Below are 24,445 nucleotides of genomic sequence, written 5' to 3'. Positions count from 1 at the left end.
GCGGGAGCGACGCGCTCGGCCCTCGGCCGGCTCGCGGCCAGACGTGAGCAATCGGAGGCCGAGTGGGGGAGGGCGTGGCCTTCTCGGCCCTGGGCGCCACTGCTTGGGGCGCCTTTGGAGGTCCGCGACCCCTCGGAGCGGTGCCGCGCAGTGCTGAGGCTCCGGAGTGGGTGAGTCAAGCCCGCAGCCGGACGGTGGGCTGTACCAGGATGGCCTGTCTCCCACGGCCGCCAACCTCTTCCCTCAAAGCGGCACTGAGAATCCGGTCAGGGACTTTGAACTGCCAGTCCTGCCTCTTGGACAAGTATTTCCTGGCTGCGAGTGGGCGGGGCGGGTCCCCTAAGGCTTTGAGTCCTTGCACAGGACCAGCAGGTGAAATCGTGGAACTGAATGCATCATCTCCTTTATAATCCTTTGTGGTTTTGTAAAAGATATACAACTGTTTCTTTAAGTTCCTGGCAGCTTCAGTATCATCCAGAAATTAATTTTAATGCAAACCACACTTAGCTCCGGCATGTGTAAAGCTTATTCCCTTTTCAAATTATTATTATCCCCAGGGCTTCTGGCATAGGGAGAAAGTGCTGTACCATGGAGCTAGCCACACTTCCTATCCTGCCCCCAAATTATCATTGCCTTATGTTTTCAGTACTAGGAATTGAACCTAAGGCCTTATGCATGCTGGACAAGTGTTGTGTCACTAAACTATATCCCCGGGCTTTGTTTTACTTATTAATATGGAGACAGGGTCTCATTAAGTTGCCAAGGCCAACTTTGACTTTCCTTTATAGCCCAGGCAAGCCTTAAACTTCCATTGTTCCCTCCTCGGGTGGGGGTGAAGTGGGAAAGGTGTTACAGGTGTTTGCCACTGCTGGGCTTGCAGAGTTTTTTGGTTGCTATAAATCATAATTATCTCACAAGGAAATCAATGGTTTTCTATTTGGGGGCAATACACAAATACTGTATTTGAATACGGGGATAAACTTTTCGGTTTATTTTCATATTAGTAAAATGAGTTTCCTCTGGTGTAGTAGAGCAAACTTGGCTGTTATCAGAACTGAAAAAGAAAGGGGGAGGGGCTGCCTCTGCTCCTGAGTTGTAACTTGAGCTCTGTCCACCAGGAAGAAGTCCCACATGAAGATTCTGCTATAGTAGTTAACAAAAAAAAAAAAAAAAAAATACCAACATGTCGTGTGCCACGCCGTTTAAGATGAGATTCGTTCATTTGGACCTTAAAGGAGCACCTCCGAAGGTTTCGTACCTCTCTGAGGTAAGGACTCCATTTGCCTCCAGATAAGCACCTTTTCCTCTGTGGCAGTGGGCACTGTGACATAACCGTGGGGACCCTGGATCAGGCAGGGCGGCGACATAGCATAGATTTTTCTTTTCCTCCCATTGCCCCTCAAAACCAGACAGAACAACCAGGATGGCACAAAGAACAGAAGAAACCACGATGTCTTTGTTGGGACTGAACAGTATCCACCAGAAAGAGAAATTCAAGTCTTAACACTTAGTGCCTGTTTAGTGATCTGACCCGAAAACAGTCCATAGAGAGTTGGCCAGTTAAGATGAGGTCCTACTTGATTTCTATGAGTCTGAATAAAAAAGGTGGATTAAGGGGCTGGAGAGATGACTCTGTGTTTGAGAGCACTGGCTGCTCATGCAGAGGACCCAGGTTCAATTCCCAGCACCCACATGGAAGCTCATTCCTGCCTGTAATTCCAGTTTCAGAGTATCCCACACCCTCACACAGATAGACATGCAGGCAAGACTCTAATACACATGAAATAACAAAATAAAAAAAGACACATGCAGGCCAAATACCAACACACATAAAAATTAAATGAATAAATAAATAAGAGTTACTTTTTAAAAAGGTGAATTGTGTGTGAGGTATATGTTTTGGAGAAGCACACTGTACACTTACCCATGTGTGTGCATGGGGAGATCATAGGTCAACAACAGCTGGTTTCCTCTATCACTGTATTTTTGGGGGGCGGGGACAGGATCTCTCACTGAACCTGGAACTCACCATTTCAGATAAACCCCATAATCTTCCTGTCTCTACCCTGCCAGTGCTGGGGTTACAGGCATACACCCCCATACCTGGCTTTTACATAAGTGTTAGGGATCTAAACTCAGGTAGAAGCGGAGGTTTTAGATGCGGGGAAGAGGAAAAGACATGTAAGAAGGACACCTGTGACAACAGAAGAAGAGATGGTAACGATAGTCACAGATCAGTGAACATGAAGGGTAGTTTTAACTACAGTAAGAGACAAGAAGGATGTCCTGCTATTTCCTGGCCTCCAGAACTATGAGAGAAAATTCCTGTTATTTGAAGCTATTTCATGTGTGATCAGTTCTTACAACCGTCCTCTAATACAAATATATTCTTCAGCATGAACATAGTAGCACTTATCTGTAATCCCAGTACTGGAGAAGTAGAGGCAGGAGCTTCCGGAGATCAAGGCCAGCATTGATCCTGAACTACATGAGACATTGTCTCAAAAAAGGTGGTGCTTGGCAGTGGTAGTAAAGACCTTTAATCTCAGCACTCGGGAGGCAGAGGCAGGAGGATCTCTGTGAGTTCGAGGCCAGCCTGGTCTACAAGAGCTAGTTCCAGGACAGGCTGCAAAGCTACAGAGAAACCCTGTCTTGAAAAAAAAAAAAGGAAAGGAAAGGAAAGGAAGGAAGGGAAAGAAAGGGAGGAAGAAAGCAAGCAAGCAAGGTGGCTCAGGACAGAGCAGATCCTAGCACTTAGGAGGTGGAGACAGGAAGGTCAGTTCAAGGTCATCCTCAGCTACTAGTGATTTTGAGGCCAGGTTTTACGACACGAGAGCCCCTGTTTCAACTCATATCAAACCCCTCCTACTGAAAAGGGGAGAGGAAGGAACAAGGAGATCTCTGACTTAGTGATCCTCCTGGCAAGCCAGCTGCAGTGACTCGGGCAGTGCCCCCCGGGAAGAAGGTCCATGGAGGTCTGGCCATGGCATCTGGCCGGTGCCATTTTGGAAATAGTCTTGCCCAGAGAATGAAGCCTGGCTTTTAAAGACATGGTCAGCGACATGACTCAGTGGATAAAGTCCCTTGCTACTAAACCTGACAACCTGAATGTGATCCCTAGGCCCCACAGCTGGAAGGAGAGAACTGACTCCTGCAAGGTGTCCTCTGACTGTACCTAGGGTCTGGTGTGTGTCCCCATACATACATACATATATATCCACACACACATAAACAAATGCAAGATTTTTAACTTGACTGTAGCTAACGACCAGCTTCAGGAAAATGGAATGTAGATATGCTAAGGGACATTTGAAAATGCAGTCAGACACAGAACAAATGTTGGTGATTTTTAGCAAATAAATTTGAAATTAAAACACAGTATTTGTTATCAGTGAGAGGCTGATACAGGAAGAGGCAAGTGTGGGCTTCATAGTTCTAGGCCAGCCTGGAGTGCAGTATGATACCCTGTCTCAAAATAACGTCATATAAGTAGGAAGCAAAGACAGTCAGATCTCTGTGAGTTCCAGGACAGCCAGCACTGTTTCACAGACAGACGCTGTCTTGAAAAACCAAAAATCTGCTCAAGGGGCTAGTGAGTCCTGCCAACCTGATGACCCTTTATAAAGGAAGAAGAAAACCATATCCCCAATTCTCTGATCTTCACATAGGCACTGTGCCCCCCCCCCTTAAATGAATATCAGTTCCCATCCCTCTCCAGAACTTAGAAAGGAAAAAGGTGCACATTCAGCTAAGTCCTTCGTTGTTCAGATTGCCACTTTTAACCCGTTTCTCTCCAGGTGTTTCCCCTATTCCACGCACTCGGTGCAAATGGTCTTCTCATTGAGTATGAAGACATGTTTCCCTATGAGGGCCGCCTGATGCTGCTGCGGGCCAAGCATGCCTACAGGTATCAGAGCTAGCAGAGGGTGCCCAGGGGGCGTGAGGGCCTCCAAGAAGGGTGGCTTGTGCAGAACTGTGGGTGGGTTATTGGAGTCTAATAGCTTACATTCCTTTTCTGACTTTCTAAGCATATGTCTTTATTTATATGTTGATTACAAAATTAAAACATGTAGCCTGGTGTGGTGGCTGACACCTGTGTTCCCAGCACTTGGGAGGCTGAGATAGGATGATTGTTGAAAGTCAAAGGTCAGCTTTGGCTGCAGAGTGAAATCCTGTCTCAAAAACAAAGCTGGCAAGGCAGTGGTGGTGTAGCATGTAATCGCAATGCTTGGAAGGCAGAAGCAGGTGGATCTCTGTGAGTTTGAGGCCAGCTGGAACTACAAATTGAGTTCCCAGATAGCCAGGGTTTTTGCACAGAGAAAAAACAAACAAACAAAATGGTGGTATACAGGCAAAACACTCATATCAAAAAAAATGTATTTAAGTAAAGCATTGAGCGCCTGGAGGGATGTCTTTGTGTTTAGGAGCGCTTCTGCTTTTACAGACCACCTGGGTTTGGTTCCCACGGCTCATGTCCTGGCTCACAACCACTTGTAACTCCAGGGAATCCAGTGTTCTCTTCTAACTTCCTCAGGTTCCCGCAGGCACATGGCACACACAGAACGGGAGCACACACACACATGCAGGGAGTAGTTTTTAAGTAAAACATACACATTAAAGATGGTCAAGAAGCATTTAAAAGAACACCTGCTCTGACTCTATGGGGAAGAGTAAGAAGTCATGGGGCAGCTGGAACTGGGCTGCTTTTAAGGCCACAATTGGGATTTTTTTTTCTCATGTGTTTATGTGTCTGTCTCATGTGTGTGTGTGTTGTGTTTGCATTCACGTGTGTACGGGTGGATGTGTGCAAGTACATGTGGAGGCCTGACATCCCAAGACTTTATCACTCTCCACCTTATTTGTTGAAGCAGCATCTTTGGTTGAATCCAGAACACACCATTTTGGCTAATCTGGCAAGCCAGCTTGCTCTGGGATTGCCTGTCTGTGCCTTCTGAGCACTGGGATTACAGATGGACCACCATGCTCACCCAGCACTTACCTGGGTCCAGGGATCTGAACTCTAGTTCTCTTGCTTATGCAACAGGCATTTCAACCACTGGGTGATCTCCCCAGCTTCTCACAGTTTGATTTGAACCTTGGAATGAATAGGCAGGTGGGAAAATACTAAGCCTCTTATAGAAATCAAGATTAAGGGGGCTGGAGAGATGGCTCAGCAGTTAAGAGCATTGCCTGCTCTTCCAAAGGTCCTGAGTTCAATTCCCAGCAACCACATAGTGGCTCACAACCATCTGTAATGAGATCTGATGCCCTCTTCTGGCCTGCAGGCAGACACACAAAAAGAATATTGTATATATAATAAATAAATATATAAAAAAAAGATTAAAACAACTTTGCAATGTCATTTTAGTTACTGAATTGGTGAAGCCGGGGATGTAACTCAGTGGTTACTGAGGGCTGGCCTAGCATACACAAGGTATTGGGTTTGATCCCAAGCAGAGGGTCGGGGGGTGTAGATGTGGTCATTGCTGATTCTTTAGTTAGGCATGGAATAACTGCCTATGCTAGTCTCGAATGGCCCAGGCAGGAACATGGACTGCCATCCTGTTTCAAAAAGTCCCAAACAAACCAAAGGCCATGTTCTGTGGCTGCGGAAAGTGACCACCACGCTCAAGGGCAGTATGGCTCTGGGTGTCCGGTTCCCCAGTGCACCTGCACATGGTGTAGGTTTGCCTGCTCGCTGTGCTTTGCTGTGTTCCAAACAGTGAATGTTTGTTTGTCTTTCAGAGTAAAATAAAATTGGGGTGAGGGGGCTGAAGGGACCCTTTCTTAGGTTAAGGCTATATAAAAGCAGGTAAGTAGTTAATTTTACTCCTGGGCCAGTCTGTCAACCCCTGTTGTGCAGGATGACCCTGTGACCAGTCCGTAGAAGATGCAAAGGGGCGGGGAAGGACTGACTGGACTGACACAGGCCTCTGTGCTCTTATCACTCCAGCCCCTCTGAAGTTGCGGAGATCCTGCGCCTGGCCAAGCTCAATGAGCTGGAAGTGGTTCCCTTGGTGCAGACATTTGGACACATGGAGGTGAGCAGGAGGAGTGAAATTACTGGTGTGGGTGTGGGTTTCAGAGATTGGGCTTGGGCTCCAGTGTGAGGCAGCAGGACCTAACAGGATAGGCATAGGCATGCTCCCTGAGCCCCTCTTCTCAGCAGCACCAGCCTGTCAGCAGCCAGAGAGCACACTCTTGGTCAGGGCAGCTCTGGAAGGGAGGGAGGGAGGGAGGGAGGAAGGGAGGAGGGAGGGAGGAAGGGAGGAAGGAGGGAGGGAGGGAGGAAGGAGGGAGGGAGGGAGGAAGGAAGGAGGGAAGCCTTGCATTTTCTGCTTGTGTCTTTTTGCCAGTGTTCAAAATTATTTCTCACATGTAAGACAACTGAGAAGCAAACCTGGTGTTGATTTAATGACTTAGAGGATGCAGTTGCAGTCATTCCTCTACAATAAAATTTAAAAAGAAAAAAGGACTGGAGGGGTTGGAGCTGTTAAGACCACTGGCTGCTCCTCCAGAGAACGCAGGTTTGATCCCAGCACGCACAGGTTGCTCAAAACTGCCTGTGACTCCAGTTCTAAGGGATCTAATGCCCTGTTTCTGGCCTCATGGGCACTAGACATACATGGTGCACAGACCCCTAACCCTAACAAGCAAAACACCCATGTAAGTAAAAAGAAGCTAGAGATACTAGTAAGTCATCTAGTAAAGTAACTTATTTAGCACATGCAAAGCCTTGTGTTAAATAAAGACCCAACACCACGGAGACTTAGAAGGAGGAGGGAGGAAGGAGGGGGGAAAAGGGAGAGGGAGGCAAACAAGGAAGGGAGAAGGGAAGAGGCTGCTGAGGAACCAGCTAGAGGGTTTAGAACCCAGCTCAAGCACAGTGAGGCCACTGCCCCGCAGGCTCTCAAGCTGTCTCAGCTGCAGCCATCTGGAAGAGACAGGAGTCACCTTTGCAGGCCACCCAGCTGGCCCTCAGGCACACTGTCAGTTAAGCAACATAAGCTTGTAACTCTTGCCAGGGACATCATGGGGACCAGGGTCCTTAAGCACCAGCTCTCCCCCCCACCCCTTGTCTCTCCATAGTTTGTGCTAAAGCATGCAGCATTTGCACACCTCCGTGAAGTGGCTCTCTTCCCCAACACCCTGAACCCTCATGAGGCTGAGTCGCTAGCACTGGTAAAAGATATGGTTGACCAGATCATGGGGCTGCACAGGGGTGCCCGGTGGCTCCACATTGGCTGTGATGAGGTGAGTACCTTCGCTTTCAAGGTCTGCAGCCTCTTTTCTTCAGACACCTTGTCCCCTGTCATGGCTTCTTTCTTTTCTGTCTTTTTTTTTGTATTTATTTATTTACTTATTTATTTTATGTGTATGGATATTTTGCCTGCATATATGTCTGTGTACCATGTCTGTGTGTGCCTGGTGCCCTCAGGGGCCAGAAGAGGGTGTCAGGATTGCCTGGGACTGCAGATGGCTATGAGCCACCCTGTGGGTGTTGGGAATCAAAGCTGGGTCCTCTGGAAGAGCTTCCAGTGCTCTGAGCAATCTCTCCAGCCCCCTCTTTGTTTTCTTTTGGTTTAATTTAATTTAAAAATTTTTGAGATACAGTTTCATTACATTATCTAGGCTGGTTTGAACTTTTGATGCTTCTGCCTCAACCTGCCAAACACTAGAATTACAGGCATGTGCCACTGTGCCAGGAACTATGGATTCTTTTAAATAGAGAAATAGTCCAAACACTAAAGAATAAAGGCCGGGATTGCCAAGGAGATAACCCTAATTAGGGACCTGTCCTAGATGACCTCTCTGGAGAGGAGTGTCACCTGGCATAGGCAGTCCTACACAGAGCCCAAGTAAGGACCGCACATACAGATGTCACTACTGTCCAGAGGGACAGACTTCTTTACTTCCTCCTCCTCCTCCTGCCGTGAACAAATCCATGCCCTTTCAGACTGTTCTAGCAAAAGAAATGCAGTTTGAGGTGTTGAGAGGAGAAAGTGTTGTTATGTTTGGATCTTGTTCCCCTGGTGTCTCTGTGGTGTGTCCTCCTACCTAGCCTGCCCAGTGGCTAGTCTCTACCCCTTCTCATCTGGCCAGATTCCAGATGTGGGCAGTGCTGGAGGAGCTCTGAGACAAAGACCACAGCCTGGGTTTGTAGGCGGTCAACTCTGAGATTTCCTCCCCACGTCCCATCCCCGCCACGAGACAGGGTTTCTCTGTAGCTTTGGAGCCTGTCCTGGAACTTGCTGTAGACCATGCTGGCCTCAAATTTACAGAGATCCTCCTGTCTCTGGCCTCCCCAGTGCTGGGATTAAAGGCATGCGCCACCATAACCCGGCTGAGATTTCCTCTTTTAAAAGAAAATTAGAGCTGGACATGGTGGCTGACACCTATAATCCTAGCACTTGGAGGCTAGGGCAAGAGAATTGCCACAAATTGAGACCAGCCTGGGCTACACAGCTTGGGCTGTGGTATCTCAAAATAAATCTGAAAGTAAGATTTGAGGATACACACTTGAAACCCAGCACCTTACAGCATTGAATTACAAGCCAGCCTGGGATACAGGAAATCCTGCCTCCAAAAAGAAGAGGAGGGGGACTCGAGCACTACTGCTCTTCCAGAGGACCTGGGTTCGATTCCCAGCACCCACATGGCAGCTCACAACTTGTGTAAGTTTAGTTTCAGGGGATCTGACATCCTTGCACAGACATACATGCAGGCGAAACACCAATGCACACCAAATAAAAAACAAAAAGAGGAAAAGGAGCAAAATACAATCCATAATCTGTGTGTGAAGCCCTGTCTCAGAAAAAAAAAAATATGTCTGTACATTTCACAGATGGAATCACACCACATGTTGCCTTCTGTGTCTGGCTTTTTCATTCCCATTGTTAGTGCAGGACAAGTCCCATCAGCATCATCACATGTGCCAGGAATAGCCATGGCGCAGTGGGACACATCCATCCACTCTTCACTGAAGTAATAGGGTGACCTGAGCAGAGCTGCTGTGAACCCAAGAGTGAATCTTCCTTTAGAGACCAGGGAAGCTGAGCTCCTTCTTAGTCTCCTCTGTCCAAAGGATGGCAGCAGACACAATCCCATCCTGTTTCTTCCTCCTAGGTCTACTACTTGGGCGAGGGGGAGACCTCAAAACAGTGGCTACAGCAGGAACAGAACAGCCCTGCAAAATTGTGTCTGTCCCACATGCAGGCAGTAGCCAGCCATGTGCTGGCACAGCACCCTGGCACAACACCCTTGGTGTGGGATGACATGCTACGGGACATCCCCCAGGAACAGCTGAAAGGTTGGCAGGGCCTGGTGGATGGGGGCTTACATGTGGCTGCCCAAGACCTCAAGTCCCAGAGGCCTTGGAAATGAGCTCTTAATGTGTGTGCTCTAGCAAAAATGTGGGGTTTAATCCTCCCTTCAAGTTACTGTGCAGCCTTGCAGGATTGCGGGCCAGAAATTGGTGTGGCTGCCGGCAGGCCCAGAGGGGCCGTGGGACTGTCCAGTGCTTCCAGGGCTTTTGAGAGCCCATGTGTACCCTGTGACCAGCCTTGTAGATGCCAGGGTTAAAAGTTCACACTGTCCCAAAGCTTGGAGATGAGAACTGAAGAGTACCTTCTCCAGCCTGGGAGACAGCGCCTAGATACACCACCTAGCTCCAGCCTGGGAGACAGCACTTAGACACACCACCTAGCTCCAGCCTGGGAGACAGCGCCTAGACACACCACCTAGCTCCAGCCTGGGAGACAGCGCCTAGACACACCACCTAGCTCCACTGAACCCTGAGACTAGTGTATGTTTTTTTTTTAAAAAAAAACATTTTTTATGGTTTATTTAATGTGCATTGGTGTGAAGGTGTCAGATCCCCTGGAACTGGATCTTCAGACAGTTGTGAGCTGCCATGTGGGTGCTGGGAATTGAACCCAGGTCCTTTGGAAGAGCACTCAGTGCTCTTAACTACTGAGCCATTTCTCCAGCCCCGGCTAGTGTATGTTTTACATTAATGGGTTAGAATCAGCTCCTATTAGAGATGTGTTCCAGTTCCCTGAGGCCGCAAAGCCAGCAGCTCGGAGGAGAGTGTAGGAGTCCCTCCTCACAAAAGCAGGCAGCTACGAACACCATTTATAGCTCTGTAAGCTGTACTGAGAACCCACTAGACCTGAGAAGATGTTTGTTTTCCCACTTTAGCATTAAAAGAATATGCCAGAGGTGAGCATGGTGGCACATGACTGTAATCTCAGTACTTAGGAAGGTGAGGCAAGAGGATTGGATTTCAGGGCCAGCCTGGGCAGCAAAGTGAGACCCCTGTATAAAACAGATACGTGTAAGGAGTAGGGGTGTGACCTGAGTGGTCTTTCCCACACTCATGGCCTTGCTCTGTTGACAGCATCTGGGGTGCCTCAACTGGTGGAGCCTGTGCTCTGGGACTATGGAGCTGACCTGGATGTCCACAGCAAAAGTCAGTACAGGTTGCTCCTGGTGCATGTGCCTGCATGATTGTTTCCTAGTCCTCCATGACCCTGTAACATGAACCCTTCAGCCTGGGAATACAGGCTCCTCATTTGGCTGACCAGCATGGAACAGAAGGGCCATGCAAAGCCCCCTGTGCTGGCATGAGATCCCCTGCTGGCTCCAGATCATACCAGGTTCTTTCCTGAAAAGTTTATTCCCAATGAGTGATAAACCACGGGCCATATGGGAATGGAGTCTCTTCTCTGCTAGGGTAGCAGCTCTGGGCTGCTCTGGTTAGGCTGTGTATCCAGGGCCTCTCTCTGTAAGAGCTGCTCATCGGCTTGTTTTCTTATCTAGTCTTCCTCATGGGAAAGTACCAGGAGTGTGGCTTCCAGAGGCTGTGGGCTGCCAGTGCCTTCAAGGGGGCCACCGGGGCAAGTCAGGCCCTGCCGCCTATTGAGCACCACGTTAGAAACCATGAGCAGTGGCTCCAGGTGGCGGTCAGTGGGCCAGTGGATACTCTGCAAGGAATCATTCTGACTGGCTGGCAGAGGTAAGGTCAGGCTGAGTGTGGAGAACAGTTCCCCTCACCCATGATGGCAGCCTGTCAATGTTGGCCTTGCCCTTCATGCTCTTCATTCCCTCGTGGCTGAGGAAACACTGAAGTGCTCAGAACCACAAGCACGCGGCCCTCTAGTCTCTGTGGTTTCCATGTTCCATGAATGATACCGCATGTCTCACGTAGCACAGCATGAAGATTAGTTCTGGTTCTTTTAGGATGTCACACCCTTTGAAAAATAGAATGAACCCCGTCTTTGGTTCTGGCCAAATCCTAGCATCAGGTTCCAACCTTTGAGCTGGACCAGTCGAAGCTGGCAATTTTGCTAGAAGAGCTGGAAAGGTGTCCCATGGAGCCTTCACAGGTTCCAAAATGTGACTACAGAGCAGAGTTCTCAGCCAGGTGAGGCTGTCTAGTGTGCTTGTAAGAGCTGCTCATGGGGCTGGAGAGATGGCTCAGAGGTTAAGAGCATTGCCTGCTCTTCCAAAGGTCCTGAGTTCAATTCCCAGCAACCACATGGGGACTCACAGTCATCTGTGATGGGGGTCTGGTGCCCTCTGCTGGCCTGCGGGCATACAGGCAGACAGGATATTGTATACATAATAAATAAATAAAAATATTAAAAAAAAAAAAAAGAGCTACTCATGGCTTCAGTCCATGTCTACTGCTTGGCTTCAGAAACAGTTCTAGATGGCTCATGAAGACTTATCACATTTGCCATTCCAGTAGAGTGCACTAGGGTGTGAGTTAAACCAAGACTCACACAGAGTGAAGCCTTTCTATGCCTTGCATAGTGGCTAGTGACTCACAGAGGTAAAGGAAAACAGGGGGCTGATGTGATCTCTGGTCCCTGGCTCTTTGATCAGCCTTCACCTGTCACACTCGAGGAACATCTCTCTACCCCTTACAGCTAAAGAAATTGAGACCGGAAGGTTCTCTGCCTAGCACCAGAGGGGTCAGATGACCTGCTGGGCCTTAGGGGAAAGCATGAGGTCGATAGATAGGATGCAGACCACAGAAAAGGGGTAATAAAGACTACAAATGCTCCACCTCAAGTGGACACTGTGGAGTGGACCCAAGTGCTCACGGCCTCTTTCCCCACACAGGCTCCTCCCTAGGGCATCATAAGAAACCTAATGTAAAACCCTAAGCCAGGTAATGGGATACACCAGGCTGCCCACAGTGGGTCTCAGCCTTGGAACCCCTCAAACAGGAGAAAGAGTACCCAGATCATGGCATCTTCATCATGATAAGATGAATTGAGGGCTGTGGTGCTGAATACTCTTCTTCTGGACGTAGGTACGACCACTTCTCTGTGCTGTGTGAGCTGCTTCCTGTGGGAATCCCTTCTCTGGCTGCCTGTCTACAGTCACTTGTGCATGGTATGTCCCGGCCAACAGTTTTAGGTCTCTCGCCTACCCTTAGCTTACAGGAAGTGGGGGGCCAGGTGCTGGTTTCCCTTGACCATTCATTGGCCACTCCATCTGGACTGCAGTCCTTTTCAGGGGAAAAAGACTCGTGTTTACAGTCCGTCCACTTGCTTGTCTGCCACTAGTCTGGGATTGCCTACACCCAGATCCTTAGCCTGAGCTGCGGGTAGATAGGAAGTTAGAACGGACATGCCCCACAGACTTAGAAAACCTACGTAAGCAATTCATGCTTCAGGTGCAGATGCAGAAGGTGTCTTTGCTGTATATGTGTCCTGCGATGCAGACTGCTCCCAGTGCTCCCACACCCAGGTGGCCTAAGGAAACAACTGACTGCAGGAGACAGGCACGGGCACTGCTCAGAGCAAGTGTGGGCAGTGGGCCTTGGTGAAGTAAACCATGCCCATTTAAATTATAAGACTGTGTAGGAATTTACAATGCTCAAAGGATGGCCACGTGGACAAGAGAGCTCCCCAAAACATTTAACAACTATGGGGTAGAGGAAAGCTGTAGAAGTGGTCTTATTTTCGCTTTTTTTCTGTCAGTTGTTCATTGTAAATGTCTAGAATGTGCAGAAAGACAAGCAGACAGCCCTCACCAGTACTGAAAAGGCATTGGTGTTAGTGGTGTTGACTTTAGCTCTTCCTGTTTCTGAGGAATGATTGTACTGGGGCCTAGGCCTCCCAACACGAAGAAGGAACTATCTGTCAATGGCTTCCTGACAGCCTCTCGCACTAATCTGGAGGTGTGTCTGCCTTGGTCTCACACCCAGCAGTTTGTTTGCAGTGCTCTAGAGCACTCTGCCCATGACTGACCTGGACACTTGCCGCGTGGACTGTGTGGTGAGGCCACGGGCTCGTGCACACAGTACCTACCGCTACCACCACGCCATTCTTAGTGTGTGGTGAGGCCACGGGCTTGTGCACACAGTACCTACCGCTACCACCACGCCATTCTTAGTGTGTGGTGAGGCCACGGGCTTGTGCACACAGTACCTACCGCTACCACCACGCCATTCTTAGTGTGTGGTGAGGCCACGGGCTCATGCACACAGTACTTACCGCTACCACCACACCATTCTTAGTGTGTAGTGAGGCCAAGGGCTTGTGCACACAGTACCACTACCACACCATTCTTGGTGTGTAGTGAGGCCTCGGGCTCGTGCACACAATGCTGCTACCATACCATTCTGGGTTCCACCCCGATCTTAAACAAATATCTCTCACATGCTCAATGAAAAAGCAGCCAGCGAGCCTGGCTGGGGTCCCCTGAGTTGCTTTGCCTTTTCACCCATAGCACCCAAAGGTCAGGAGGCCTCTCTGACCTCTTCTGCCTGTGGATGGTTTCAGGAGGCTTTGCTGAGGATGTTAAGCTGAAAGTGGAGCACTTCCTTGGGGTTTCAAGCCTGGAAATAATGGATACTGTGAGGTAATCCCATCCCCTACCTGACATGCCCCACCCCTCCCTCCTCTGGGGAACACCCATCTCAGTGTGACTCTCTGGCAGTGAGGGAGCTGGCTCCTTCCCTGGCAGTGACATCCATGCCCTCGTCACACAAGTCAGCCTCCACCTGCGTAGCTCTGTGGATACACTTCTGGAAAGGAACAGGTAAGCGACTCCGTCTTCTCCCGGCATTGTTCTTTACAAAGGTTTTCCTAAAGTTTCCCCAGAGTTAACTCGTACCCACTGCTGGCTCACTAACTGTCAGGATTTGCTCTAGGTATATCACTGGCTGGTTCAGCCCCTACCACCGCAGGCGGAAGCTTATTCACCCGGTTATGATCCAGCACATACAGCCAGAGGCACTCAGGTAGCCAGCGTCATCATCCTCCCAAGTGCTCAGGGAATATCCTGTCCCTTTATGAATACCCACAGTAGCCATGGTTGTGGTTATCAGCGTTAAGGCAAGAGAGTTCCCCAGATACTGCTGCTGTGGATCCTGGATGAACTGATAGGTCACCGCTGCCTATCAATTCATTAACACTGCCCCTAACATTGCAAGGAGCTAAGTGGTTCCTGGCCTGAGACACATCATCAGCCACTCAGATGGACCCAAGACTCATTTTTGGAATCAGGCCACATATGGTCCCTGGTGGCCCTGTAACTCCCTGGTGCAACCTAGCTGAGCACCCTGTGGCTGGAACCTCTCCTAGTTCAGGACTCTAAGCTAGGGTAATACACTTGTGCTGAGTCCAGTGTGCTGCCAGCAGCAGGAGCCATTCATGCCAGGCATGGTACTGCTAAAATACAACCAGTCCTTTATTTCGTCCCAGTGGTAAACTGAGGCATGGAACAGTACTGGCTCTGGGGGCTGAGGACATTGTTTAGTTATGTAAACTTGAGCTTTAGCAGGAATTCTCATCAAGTCGAGCTCACAGTTGTTGTTACCTGCAGCCTTCTGAGCAGATGGAGCAACCTTGTGCAGCAGCTGGAGGCAGCCCTGCAGCTGGCCTTCTACCCAGACACCATAGAGGAGTGGCTGGAGGAGAACGTGCTTCCAAGTATGCAGCGACTGCAGGGTCTGCTGCAGGACCTGGGTGAGGCGGCTGCCCCACTGCCACTGCTACCACCCCCCAGCTCATGCTGGGACACGGGTCAGAACCCCTGAGGGGCTGGGGTCCTCTTTATCAGCCTGGACAACACCAAGATTCCTGCCTCGGTGCCCAGCCACGTGGGGCCTGTGATCTTCCTGCTGAACCCTGGACACCTGTGTAGACAGGCTCCCAAACTGTAAATAGTACCTTAGGCAAAGCAGAACCCAGAAAAAGGCACATGGAGCCTCATTTGCAATTTGCATGTAGAGCTTTATTATGAAATAAAAAAAGACAGTAGAAGCAGAAGTCCCACTTACAGAAACTTGAATCAGCTTTTTGCCACCACCCTGGCTCATAGAGGGCTTCGTTCCTTCACCCAAGAATGAGTCCCAGCACTGGGAAATAGAGGAAAGGGATAGGACAGCACCCGAGAGACAGACTCCTCCCTTGTCTAAAGTACCTTAAGAGCCTGTAGGTGACAAGTCAGAACCCACTGGCTATGTTTCGCACTTCATTTGCGAAGAAAAAAAATTGTCCAATTTGACCATTGAAAAAACTCATTCTGCCAGGCAATGTTGGCACACACCTTTAATCCCAGTACTTGGGAGGCAGAGGCAGGCAGATCTTTGCGAGTTCAAAGCCAGTCTGGTCTACAGAGCAAGTACCAGGACAGCCAGGGCAACACAGAAACCCTGTCTCGTAAAACAAAACAAAAGCTTACTTTGACATGTTCAACCATATTCCCCAAGTCAGAACTGATAGCAGTCACTTCAAAAAGACCTGTTGAAGGTTCTGGCGTAACTATTCCTGTCCAGCCCAGTACAGTGGCCGCCTTGACTTCTTTGTTTATAACTCCTCGTTTTCCCAGTTCTACCTGGCCAGGCATAGGCACGCAGCTTTGGGGGTTGTGTGTAGACCAGAGGTCCACAGCTTTCAGGCCTGGAAGCCACGCTTCCCGGCAACTTAGTGAACACTGTACTTGTGGGGGACTTGAGTCCCTCAGAGAGAACTAGAAGAGCATAGAAGGCCATCAGGGGCTGGAACAGCTTCTGTTGGAAGAGGCCGTGCCCAGGCTGGCCTTCAACTTTCTTCCTGCCTCACTTTGTAGGGATATGTATCACGTGCCTGTCTTCCCCAGGTCTTTCCAAGGCTTGGGAGGCTAAGACTCAGTTTCTGTAAAGGAGCTCCTAGTTCTCAAAGGCTGCAGAAAACCAGAAGAGGTGGCCTTTCCTCCACTGGCAGCTTCTTCCCAGTTTGGGTTGGGAGAGCCTTCTGTTCCTAACAGTGGTGCTCCAACACTGCTGGGCTCTCAGCAGTCCAGGCAGGAACGGGGCAGTCTGCAGCACTCCGACTTCTCTGAGAGTTCTGCAGCCAGGCTGCCTTCAGGGAAGCCCCTGACCACCAAGAATGTCCATCTTGAGGGGGGCTGGTCCAGGAGAGGAGACATGATTTATAGCACAAGTCGGCACCACTGTGCACAGGAGTGGGTCCTCCTGACATGCATGTGGGTGTCTCAGTCTCACTATGAAGTGTGGGGCCTTGACTACATAGCCTGGGGTGGCAGGCCTCTTCAAGGCAAACACTAGGCCTGTGCTGACCTTGGATGCCCTTGGGTGAGCTTATCCACACCAGGCTGTGACCTAAGCCAGAGCTGTAGTCTGTCTCTGGAGAAGGCACTCATTTCTGATTTGCTGCCCTCCTCTGGATGTAGCACCCATCTCCCGCATCCTGATAGATGCAGCCTTTCTGGGTTGTGGAAGATGTCCAGCCCATGGTTCTGCAAAGCGTAGAAGCATAAACAAGCGAAAGGCAGGTGGTCCACACAAGATCTGCCTGCACCCTCATAACGGGCAAGTCAGTTGGAGACATGTCAGAAATGGGTGGCATTTACCAGCAGCTGCTCCACGCTGTCAGCTTTGGTCACCAGGGCCATCGGCTTCACTGTCGCTGCTCTGTGACCGTTCTGAGGGGCTCTCCAGGCGGTGCAACTCCAAGAAGCTGGTGATGAGTTTGGCAATGGCTTCCACATCACTAGGCCAGCATCAAGAAAGCAGGTCACAGGTCACCGTGGAAAAAATGCAGTCCCATAACACACCACAAAGACCCACACTGATCCCCTACCATACACCTACAACAACCCCAGGTGTCGGAATCTCTGGCCTCGGCCCACTCTTCACAGCCCTCAACCCTGTTTTGTTGCCTGCCCTACAGATGCCCACAGCAAAGCTGCACCTAAGTACACACATCCCTCCTGCTGCCCCATATTCCTGTCTGCAAACAGTCAGCGTCTCCCCTGCTGCCCCGGGAAACACCACGGGATGCCCAGTCTTACTCTGTACCACCCTTACCTGCGGCGGCCCATGACTGCACTCTGAGTAAGGGGGTGGGAAAAGCCTGTCGCGAACCGGAGCACCACAGTGTAGCCCTTCCCAAAGTAACGGACCTTCTCCTCCTCCACATTCACATCCTGGATGTCTCTTAGCAGGACCACCACTGGGGACGGAAGGATTTACAGATGGGCAGTCGTCCATATGCTCCCCCTGTGCCATAGGACAGCCTGCCTCAGGATGTCCCGCTCTTAACAGGAGTGACATCAGTGACAAAGGCGTTTGCTAGTCCTTATTCTGGACTCTGGGTCCAGAATAATTTTTCTTTTAGACTGGGTTTCTCTGTAACTTTGAAGCCTGTCCTGGAACTCACTCCGTAGACCAGGCTGGCCTTGAACTCAAGAAGATCCACCTGCCTCTGCCTCCCACCACTGCCAGGCCCCGGAATAAATTTCTGGATAAGAACACACCCAGGAGACTCATCACTCGTGCAGTGTTAGACAGAAGCTGGCTGTCCTGGGAAATCCTACAGAAGAGATTGCTAAACCCAAGCTGCCATCTTCATGCTACCCCTTTTTGCCTGATTTTACCTATCTGGTTCCAGTGGGGTGGCCCTGCCATTCCCTTGCACAGGAAAACCGTTACCTAACTAATGCATGGCTGATACTACTTTCCCCAGAGCCACTGGGAAACCTATCTCATCCCACTGCGACAGTGACACGGGGCTGACCCCGTGGCTTGCTGCCTGTGAGGACAGGCGCTCAGATGTGCCGGGAAAGTTCAGCCAGTGCACTAACCCACATCCCCACAATGCTCTGGCCTCCATTGGCTGTTTACTGCCACATCTGAATGCCACATCCGGCTGTGTACCGCCAGCACTCCATATAAGTTAGAGGCCTGAGGTCCTTGGGGCCTGACTCCCAGTGTTAAACACCTACTCTGAGGGTCCTGTGGGATGCACAATGGCTGGGCTGAATACACAGGGAAGAGACCTACTATGAAGTAATCTATGTTACTTCATAGGCTTAGCTCACAAGCCCAGAAGCTCAAGGGCTGGAGGTTTCCTCTGACCACATCCTCTCCAGGGCTCATATAGCTGACAGGAATCGTGTCCAGGACTCGGACCTGAGAGAGGCCAAATGGTTCCTGAAGAACAGGATGACTCCCTGCTGGTCCGCCTGGTGACCCACCCCTACTGCCCTCACCCAACCGTATGCAGGGCGGGGTACGTGTAAGCCAGGATATGTCGGGAACCCATCATTCCCTGAGCAGGTGAACCATCCAGACCAACTCCCCACTCTTACCTTGGTCATGGCCTGCTCTGAGAAGAGTCAGCAGCTTCTTGTAGAGACTGAATGTCTTTAAGATGACCTTCCCAGTGCTCTTGTTGAAAATGGCTTCCTGCAAACCAATATATGCTGACCACACAGAACCCCAGGAAGAGGGCCAAGCTGATGCTGAGGCGTCCTCCCCACTCACACCAGCACAGATTCAAGGTGTCCATTGGAAGCCCAACCCCCAAAGCCTCCAGGGCTTTCTTCCAGGGTCAGCTTCTGTGTCTGACCTCTTGTACTCCTGTGGGTGAGGGGCACATGAGAAAAGGAGATGGAATTCTCCTTGCACGAAACCAAGACCAGGCTGGGTATCTGCTCAGTGGTAGAACACTTGCCCAGCACACGTGAGGACCTAACTTCATCCCTCAGTACCGGGTAAATAAAAGAACAAAAGGACAGGCTGGCAATAATGCAGAAATCCAGCCAAGGCCAAGGGTAGGGGACTTCCCCAGAGGCAACCTGACTTTTCCCAGACTCAGGTTCTGCTGATTCCTTTTAACTATCTTGGGCCTGCAGTGAGGTCCTGGATGGTCAGAGGAAGCCCTCAACCCTTGAACTTCAGAGCCTGGGAGCTGGTCCAAATGTGAGTTAGCTGCATGTTCTCACAGGTCCCTGCCCTGTGCAGCCAGTCCAGCCCAGGGACTATGCAGACTTGTTACAACTCCAGAAAAAGGAACTTCTGTGAGTTGAGTGTGGTGCTTCATGCCTGTCAAGAGGCTGAGGCAGTAGGCTTACTTTTGAATTTGAGGCAAGTCTACAAAAAAAAAAAAAAAAAAACACAGAACCTTGGTGAAAACAGTTATGAGTAGCTTCTAGAAGAGTCCAGGGGTATTACAAGCAAAGCCAAGGGCTGACTCCAGGTAACCCAGTGCTGGGACAGACGCTTCCAAATGGCAAGGGAGCTACTGTGCCATCTTACCTCCCAGTCCTCCAAGTTCTGTACAGCTACAAACAGGCAGCCTGTGACATAGAAGAGCTTCCAGCCCAGACTATCTGCAAGCAGACATCGTACATCAGCCCATTAGCTAAAGGAGCCAAGGTCCATGGGGTCCTACCAGCCCAGTCTTCCCTTCCTTTAGCGCAGGTTAGAGGCTTAGTCAACTGTGCTTCTCTGCCTGCCTGGGTTGCTGGAGACATAGGCATCCCAGACTCTGCCTGAGTCCATCTAGGAGATAGGTAGATCTATCCAGCCTTGGCATAGAGCACGGGGCACATAATTCCTCCCTGTGGCATGGCGGCAGGCAAACGCCAAACAACTTTCTAACAGGAAGAAATTCAAGATGCAAAACATTGGCTGTGGTCATCCCTCAAGGCAAGGCAGAGGCCACTCCAAAGGCCACACACACCAGGACTGCTCACTTGTGTGTGTGTGTGTGTGTGTTCCCATTTCCAAGTACAAGGAAACTGAAGAGGGTAGCATACTTTACCTCCACTGTAATAGGCAGCAGCCAGGCCAGTGGATAATATTCCTGTAGAGAGAGAAGGATTATCTTGTTAACTATAGCCCCCAATAAGCAGGCCTGTCTCACGGCAGGACAGATTGTTCAGAGGCAGCGGGTACCTAGTGCAGGGTTGGTGACACAGACAAGGGACTGGAGAGATGGCTCAGTGGTTAGGAGCATTGGTTGCTCTTTCAGAGGTCCTGAGTTTAATTCCCAGCACCCACATGGTAGCTCACAACCATCTATAATCGCATCTGATGCTGTCTTCCAACATGCAGGAAAACATTTAGATAGAATACTTATATACATAAAATAAATAAATTGTTAAAAAATAAAGGGACTGGAAAGGTAGCTTATTGGTTAAGAATATAGACTACTTTTGCAGAGGACCCCAGTTCTCAGCACTGTTGTAGGATATTTTATCACACTGTGTGAAGATGTTTAATACAATCTTGAATAGCCAATAGCTAGGCAGGAGAGAATAGGCGGGACTTCTGGGTAGTGAAAGGAACTTGGGATGAATCTAGACACTCGCCAGCAAAGGACCAAGTAGGACATGCAGAATGGAGGAGAGTAAAAAGGCCACGTGGCAGAATATAGATTAGCATGAGCAGATTAAGTTATAAGAGCTAGCTGTGGACAAGCCTAAGCAAAAAGCCAAACTTTCACAATAAGTTTCCATCTTGTTATTTGTGAGCTGGAGGCCCAAAGAAAAGTCCAACAACATTGGTGCCTGCACCCATGTCAGGCCACTCACAACCTCGTGTAGCTTCAGCTCCAAGGAGCTAATGCTCTTTTGGACTCCACAGGCACCTAAATGTACCTGCATAGACCCATACATAGATACACATACACACAAAAAATAAAAACAGGACATGCGACCCATGGCATTCACCAGACTTGTCAGCTACCCAATGAAAATGCAAGTGACAGATGTAGGTATCGCCCACATGTGATGAGGAATGAAGATAAGACTACATACAGAATTGTAATACAACACAGAGCACAACATGCAGAACCTTCACAAATCATAAGGACAGACTACAGAGACGCTGCTGCTGAAGCCACAGCCAGTGCCTCACCTCCAACTCTGCACAGCCTAGCCCACACAAGTGCAGCTGTCCCTGAGATGCAAGAGACTTCTGATAGGCAGTGATGGGGGAGAGAGTCCAGGAGGCTAAGCACACTTAACGAAGGGGAAGGAAACAGGGAAAAGGAGAAATGTGAACCCATGATCACCTGTCAATGGAAGAAAAACTAGTGACCTCAAGAAAGCAGATAGGTTGTGGCGCTCGCCTTTAATCCCAGCACTGGAGAGGCAGAGACAGGCAGATTTCTGTGAGTTTGAGGCCAGCCTGGTCTACATAGCAAGTTCCAGGACCGGCTCCAATGCTACGCAGAGAAACCCTGTCTCGAAAAGTGAGAGAGAGAGAGAGAGAGAGAGAGAGAGAGCACTGAATAGGCTGGAATACATCTCAGTGTTAGGAGAGCTTGCCCAGCATGCAAGGAGACCCTGCATGTCCTCTGAAAGGCACACCAAGGTTAATGCAACATGCTTTATCAGGTCTTGTATTGAGAAGAACTTCTAATAAAATACAAAGAGACTGTTTATATCACTTTTAAGATTTGAGTTGGGAAACATTGGGAAGCCTTACCGACCAGCAGGGACCAAGACCGGATGCCTGGAGCCCTCTTCAGATGGAGGCGGGTGCTGGTTCGTGTCTCCACCTGCATGTACATCCCTGGAACCTGGGCTTCACTTCACAGCAGACTCGGCTGGGAAAGACACACAGCACCTCACCCACTCTTACAGGCGGCCAGGGGAAAGTCCACAGCAGACCCTAAACTCCTTTCTCCATGAGACCATCTCAGCCCACAATTATGTATGGGCACAGGGACTCCACAGCCCAGAAAGTGAGGCCTGGTCTCACTTCCAAACCACAGTCCCATCTGAGAATTCTTTCCTTGACTGAACCCTCGTTTTGAAATTATGCTGTTAGCCCCCAGCAGCTCTCAGGCTTCCGGCACCTTAACTGAGTCTTCCAGAAACACCTCTTCCTACCAAGAAGGGGAACTGAAAGTGCCAGTGTCTAAGTTTCTACTATCATACTAACAATGGCCCAAATGCATCCGAATTAATGGGACGCTGTGGCCAAGACCCCTGGAGACAACACCCCAAACCCCAGTTGTGAGTGGCTCCTTGGATACTCGGGTGCTATCAAGCTTCGTACCCCACCTACATCCTCAAGAATCCTAGTTAGCCGCACAACTCGCCTCCCTCTGGTCTCAGTTACCAACAAGCTCCACAAGCGGCCCGTTCCTCTCGCTTCTCCTCCGGAGTGCACACGCCTGGTTTGCTCAACCTGCCCTGTGCCCAATCCAGGTCCGCAAGCAATGACCCGCGCAGGGCACGAACATGAAAACGGGAAGCACAGCCGATGGGAACCAGAACGCCTCGGGACACACACTTGCGCGGGAACCGAGGGGTGCGTACCGAATTAGCGGAAGAGGACTAGGGAACCGTCTCTCGAACTTCCGGACTTCTGTCCCGCGGACTTCCGGGCTAAGAACCGGGTAGGGACTTCCTAGGGGTGGAGACTGATTATGCATTTCAGAGTTGTGTCTCGGTTTGGGCACTCATGGGGCGGGACCTTGTGCAGGAGGGCGGGCCGGTCACAGGGCGCCTGAATTTAACCTGGGGCCTGCAAAGAATGGCGTCACTCCTGGCGGTGTCCGAGCAGCGCGTGGGTGTTGTCGTAGGAGCCTGAAGAGTGGATCGAAATTCATTCATATTTTGTTGTGGTCCGAGGGTCCAAATCAACCCAAGCAGACACAAGAGGATACCTCAAGGCAATACCTAATGTAGGGCATCTGCTATTCCAGAGGTCCTGAGTTCAATTCCCATTAACCACAATGGTGGCTCACAACCATTCACCACGGAATCTGGTGCCCTCTTCTGGTGTGCAGACATACATGCAGACAAAACATTGTATACAGAAAGAAAGAAAGAAAGAAAGAAAGAAAGAAAGAAAGCTTTTAAAAAATTGAATATAGGGCAGCAAGAAGGGGGATAAAAAGGGGGTTGATAGATCAGGGCCACAGAACCGTGATCCCACATGCCTACTGAAGCAAGTATTTAAACACAAAAATCACAAGTGCCAGGTTACAGGGTGAACTGGGAAATCCTCCCTCTGCCTCTCCAGTGCTGGGACTTAAGGTGTGTGCCACTACCACCTGGTTGCATCTGGAATTTTAAGGAAATAATAAAGACATTACACTATACACTAGTACAGCATGGGAAACATGGATTACCTGAAGTCGATCTAACAAAAGATGTAAAACAAATGAAATTTGAGGTTTTTATTATAGATGTAAGGGAAAGCACAACCAGAGGCATCTAACAGAGGCCATAGTGAGCATGGCCAGCAGAACAGACTGAGCCATGAGTGAAAGAGAGAGGGGCAGAGCAAGAGAGGAAGAGAGAGGGAGACAAAAGAAGACCCCCAGGGCAGAGAGAATCAAGAGGCCAAGAGAGGCCTAGTCACAATGACTGGGTCTTATAGGAAAAGAGAGACTAAGGGGAGGGAAGGGAAGCTCAGTGGTGGAGAGGTTTAGGGTAGTGGGCCGGGATGAGAAGTGCTGAGGAGTTGGGCTTGTCTCTTAAAGGGACAGGACAGACCATTACACTCCTGCCTCAACCTCTTTGTTTTTGTTTGCTTGTGATAGGACCTTTCTATGTAGTCCTTCCTGTCCTAGTGTTGTGGGTTATCCACCAGAGAAGACTGCTTGGACATAGAAGTAGAGTCTTTAGTCAGCCAGTGACTACACTGGGTGTTCAGGAACCCAGTGTAGCACCAAGCCTTTCTCAGGGTGAGATTTTAAGCAAAACAACAACAACAACAACAAAACATATTCTGGGTTAACATATTTCAGTTAACAAGAACAGTTAGCTAGAATCAGAACTACAGAAGCCAAAAAGTAAGGTTAGTATGGTTAGTTAAATAAATTTTAAGAAAGAAGAGGCTTTGTTTGTTTTGGTTTCTGAAGAAGGGTTTTTCTATGTAACACTGGCTGTTCTGGAACTCCCTCTGTACCCCAGGCTGACCTCAAACTCAGAGATCCTCCTACCTCTGCCTCCCTAGTGCTGGGATTAAAGGCGTGTGCCACCAACTCCCAGCTCAAAGAGACACTAGTGCTAAACTAGCTCTATACCTGGTACTCATTCCTGAATGCAGCCCCAGCCAACTCAGCCAGGAGTTTTTGAAGGCAAAGAATACAAGGTTATATTCTGTTCTAATGTGACCAGAAGGTCCCCTTGTCCAAAACAAGTATTTATTACAGAAGCTGAAACAGCAGTA

General features: G+C 49.6%; 2 protein-coding genes across 7 annotated transcripts; one reads left to right on the top strand and one right to left on the bottom strand.

Moving 5' to 3' along the window:
• Positions 1-32: 32 nt before the first annotated feature.
• Positions 33-15,291, top strand: LOC121444094 (hexosaminidase D-like). Of its 4 annotated transcripts, none has more exons than XM_041645853.1 (13): positions 33-170; positions 1,119-1,267; positions 3,798-3,907; positions 5,954-6,041; positions 7,090-7,254; positions 9,217-9,310; positions 10,400-10,471; positions 10,822-11,017; positions 12,323-12,405; positions 13,800-13,878; positions 13,957-14,058; positions 14,171-14,260; positions 14,845-15,291. In XM_041645853.1, the coding sequence occupies exons 2-13, from the start codon at positions 1,184-1,186 to the stop codon at positions 15,056-15,058; spliced, it is 1,377 nt and encodes a 458-aa protein (XP_041501787.1). In that variant the 5' UTR covers positions 33-170; positions 1,119-1,183; the 3' UTR covers positions 15,059-15,291. The 4 variants fall into 4 exon arrangements, with proteins under 4 accessions (XP_041501787.1, XP_041501785.1, XP_041501788.1 ...); XM_041645851.1 differs by having other exon boundaries at positions 9,127-9,310; XM_041645854.1 differs by lacking the exon at positions 7,090-7,254 and having other exon boundaries at positions 9,127-9,310.
• Positions 15,240-22,637, bottom strand: LOC121444096 (cytochrome b-245 chaperone 1). 3 transcript variants are annotated; one of them, XM_041645858.1, is made up of 8 exons: positions 22,382-22,570; positions 21,743-21,863; positions 20,073-20,114; positions 19,565-19,638; positions 18,616-18,712; positions 17,333-17,477; positions 16,876-17,015; positions 15,240-16,761 (listed from the first exon to the last, which is right to left on the bottom strand). In XM_041645858.1, exons 2-7 carry the CDS (start codon positions 21,825-21,827, stop codon positions 16,895-16,897), a joined length of 564 nt encoding a protein of 187 aa, XP_041501792.1. In that variant the 5' UTR covers positions 21,828-21,863; positions 22,382-22,570; the 3' UTR covers positions 15,240-16,761; positions 16,876-16,894. The 3 variants fall into 3 exon arrangements, with proteins under 3 accessions (XP_041501792.1, XP_041501791.1, XP_041501790.1); XM_041645857.1 differs by lacking the exon at positions 22,382-22,570 and adding an exon at positions 22,582-22,637 and having other exon boundaries at positions 15,240-17,015; XM_041645856.1 differs by having other exon boundaries at positions 15,240-17,015.
• Between the last annotated feature and the right edge of the window lie 1,808 nt (positions 22,638-24,445).

The sequence above is a fragment of the Microtus oregoni genome, unplaced genomic scaffold (genome assembly GCF_018167655.1).
Source record: "Microtus oregoni isolate MIOR12 unplaced genomic scaffold, Mior012 000117F_ref0000505, whole genome shotgun sequence".
In the NCBI taxonomy this organism is placed as follows: domain Eukaryota; kingdom Metazoa; phylum Chordata; class Mammalia; order Rodentia; family Cricetidae; genus Microtus; species Microtus oregoni.
The sequence above is the reverse complement of the archived record's forward strand: the minus strand, read 5'-3'. Positions and strand labels throughout refer to the sequence as shown.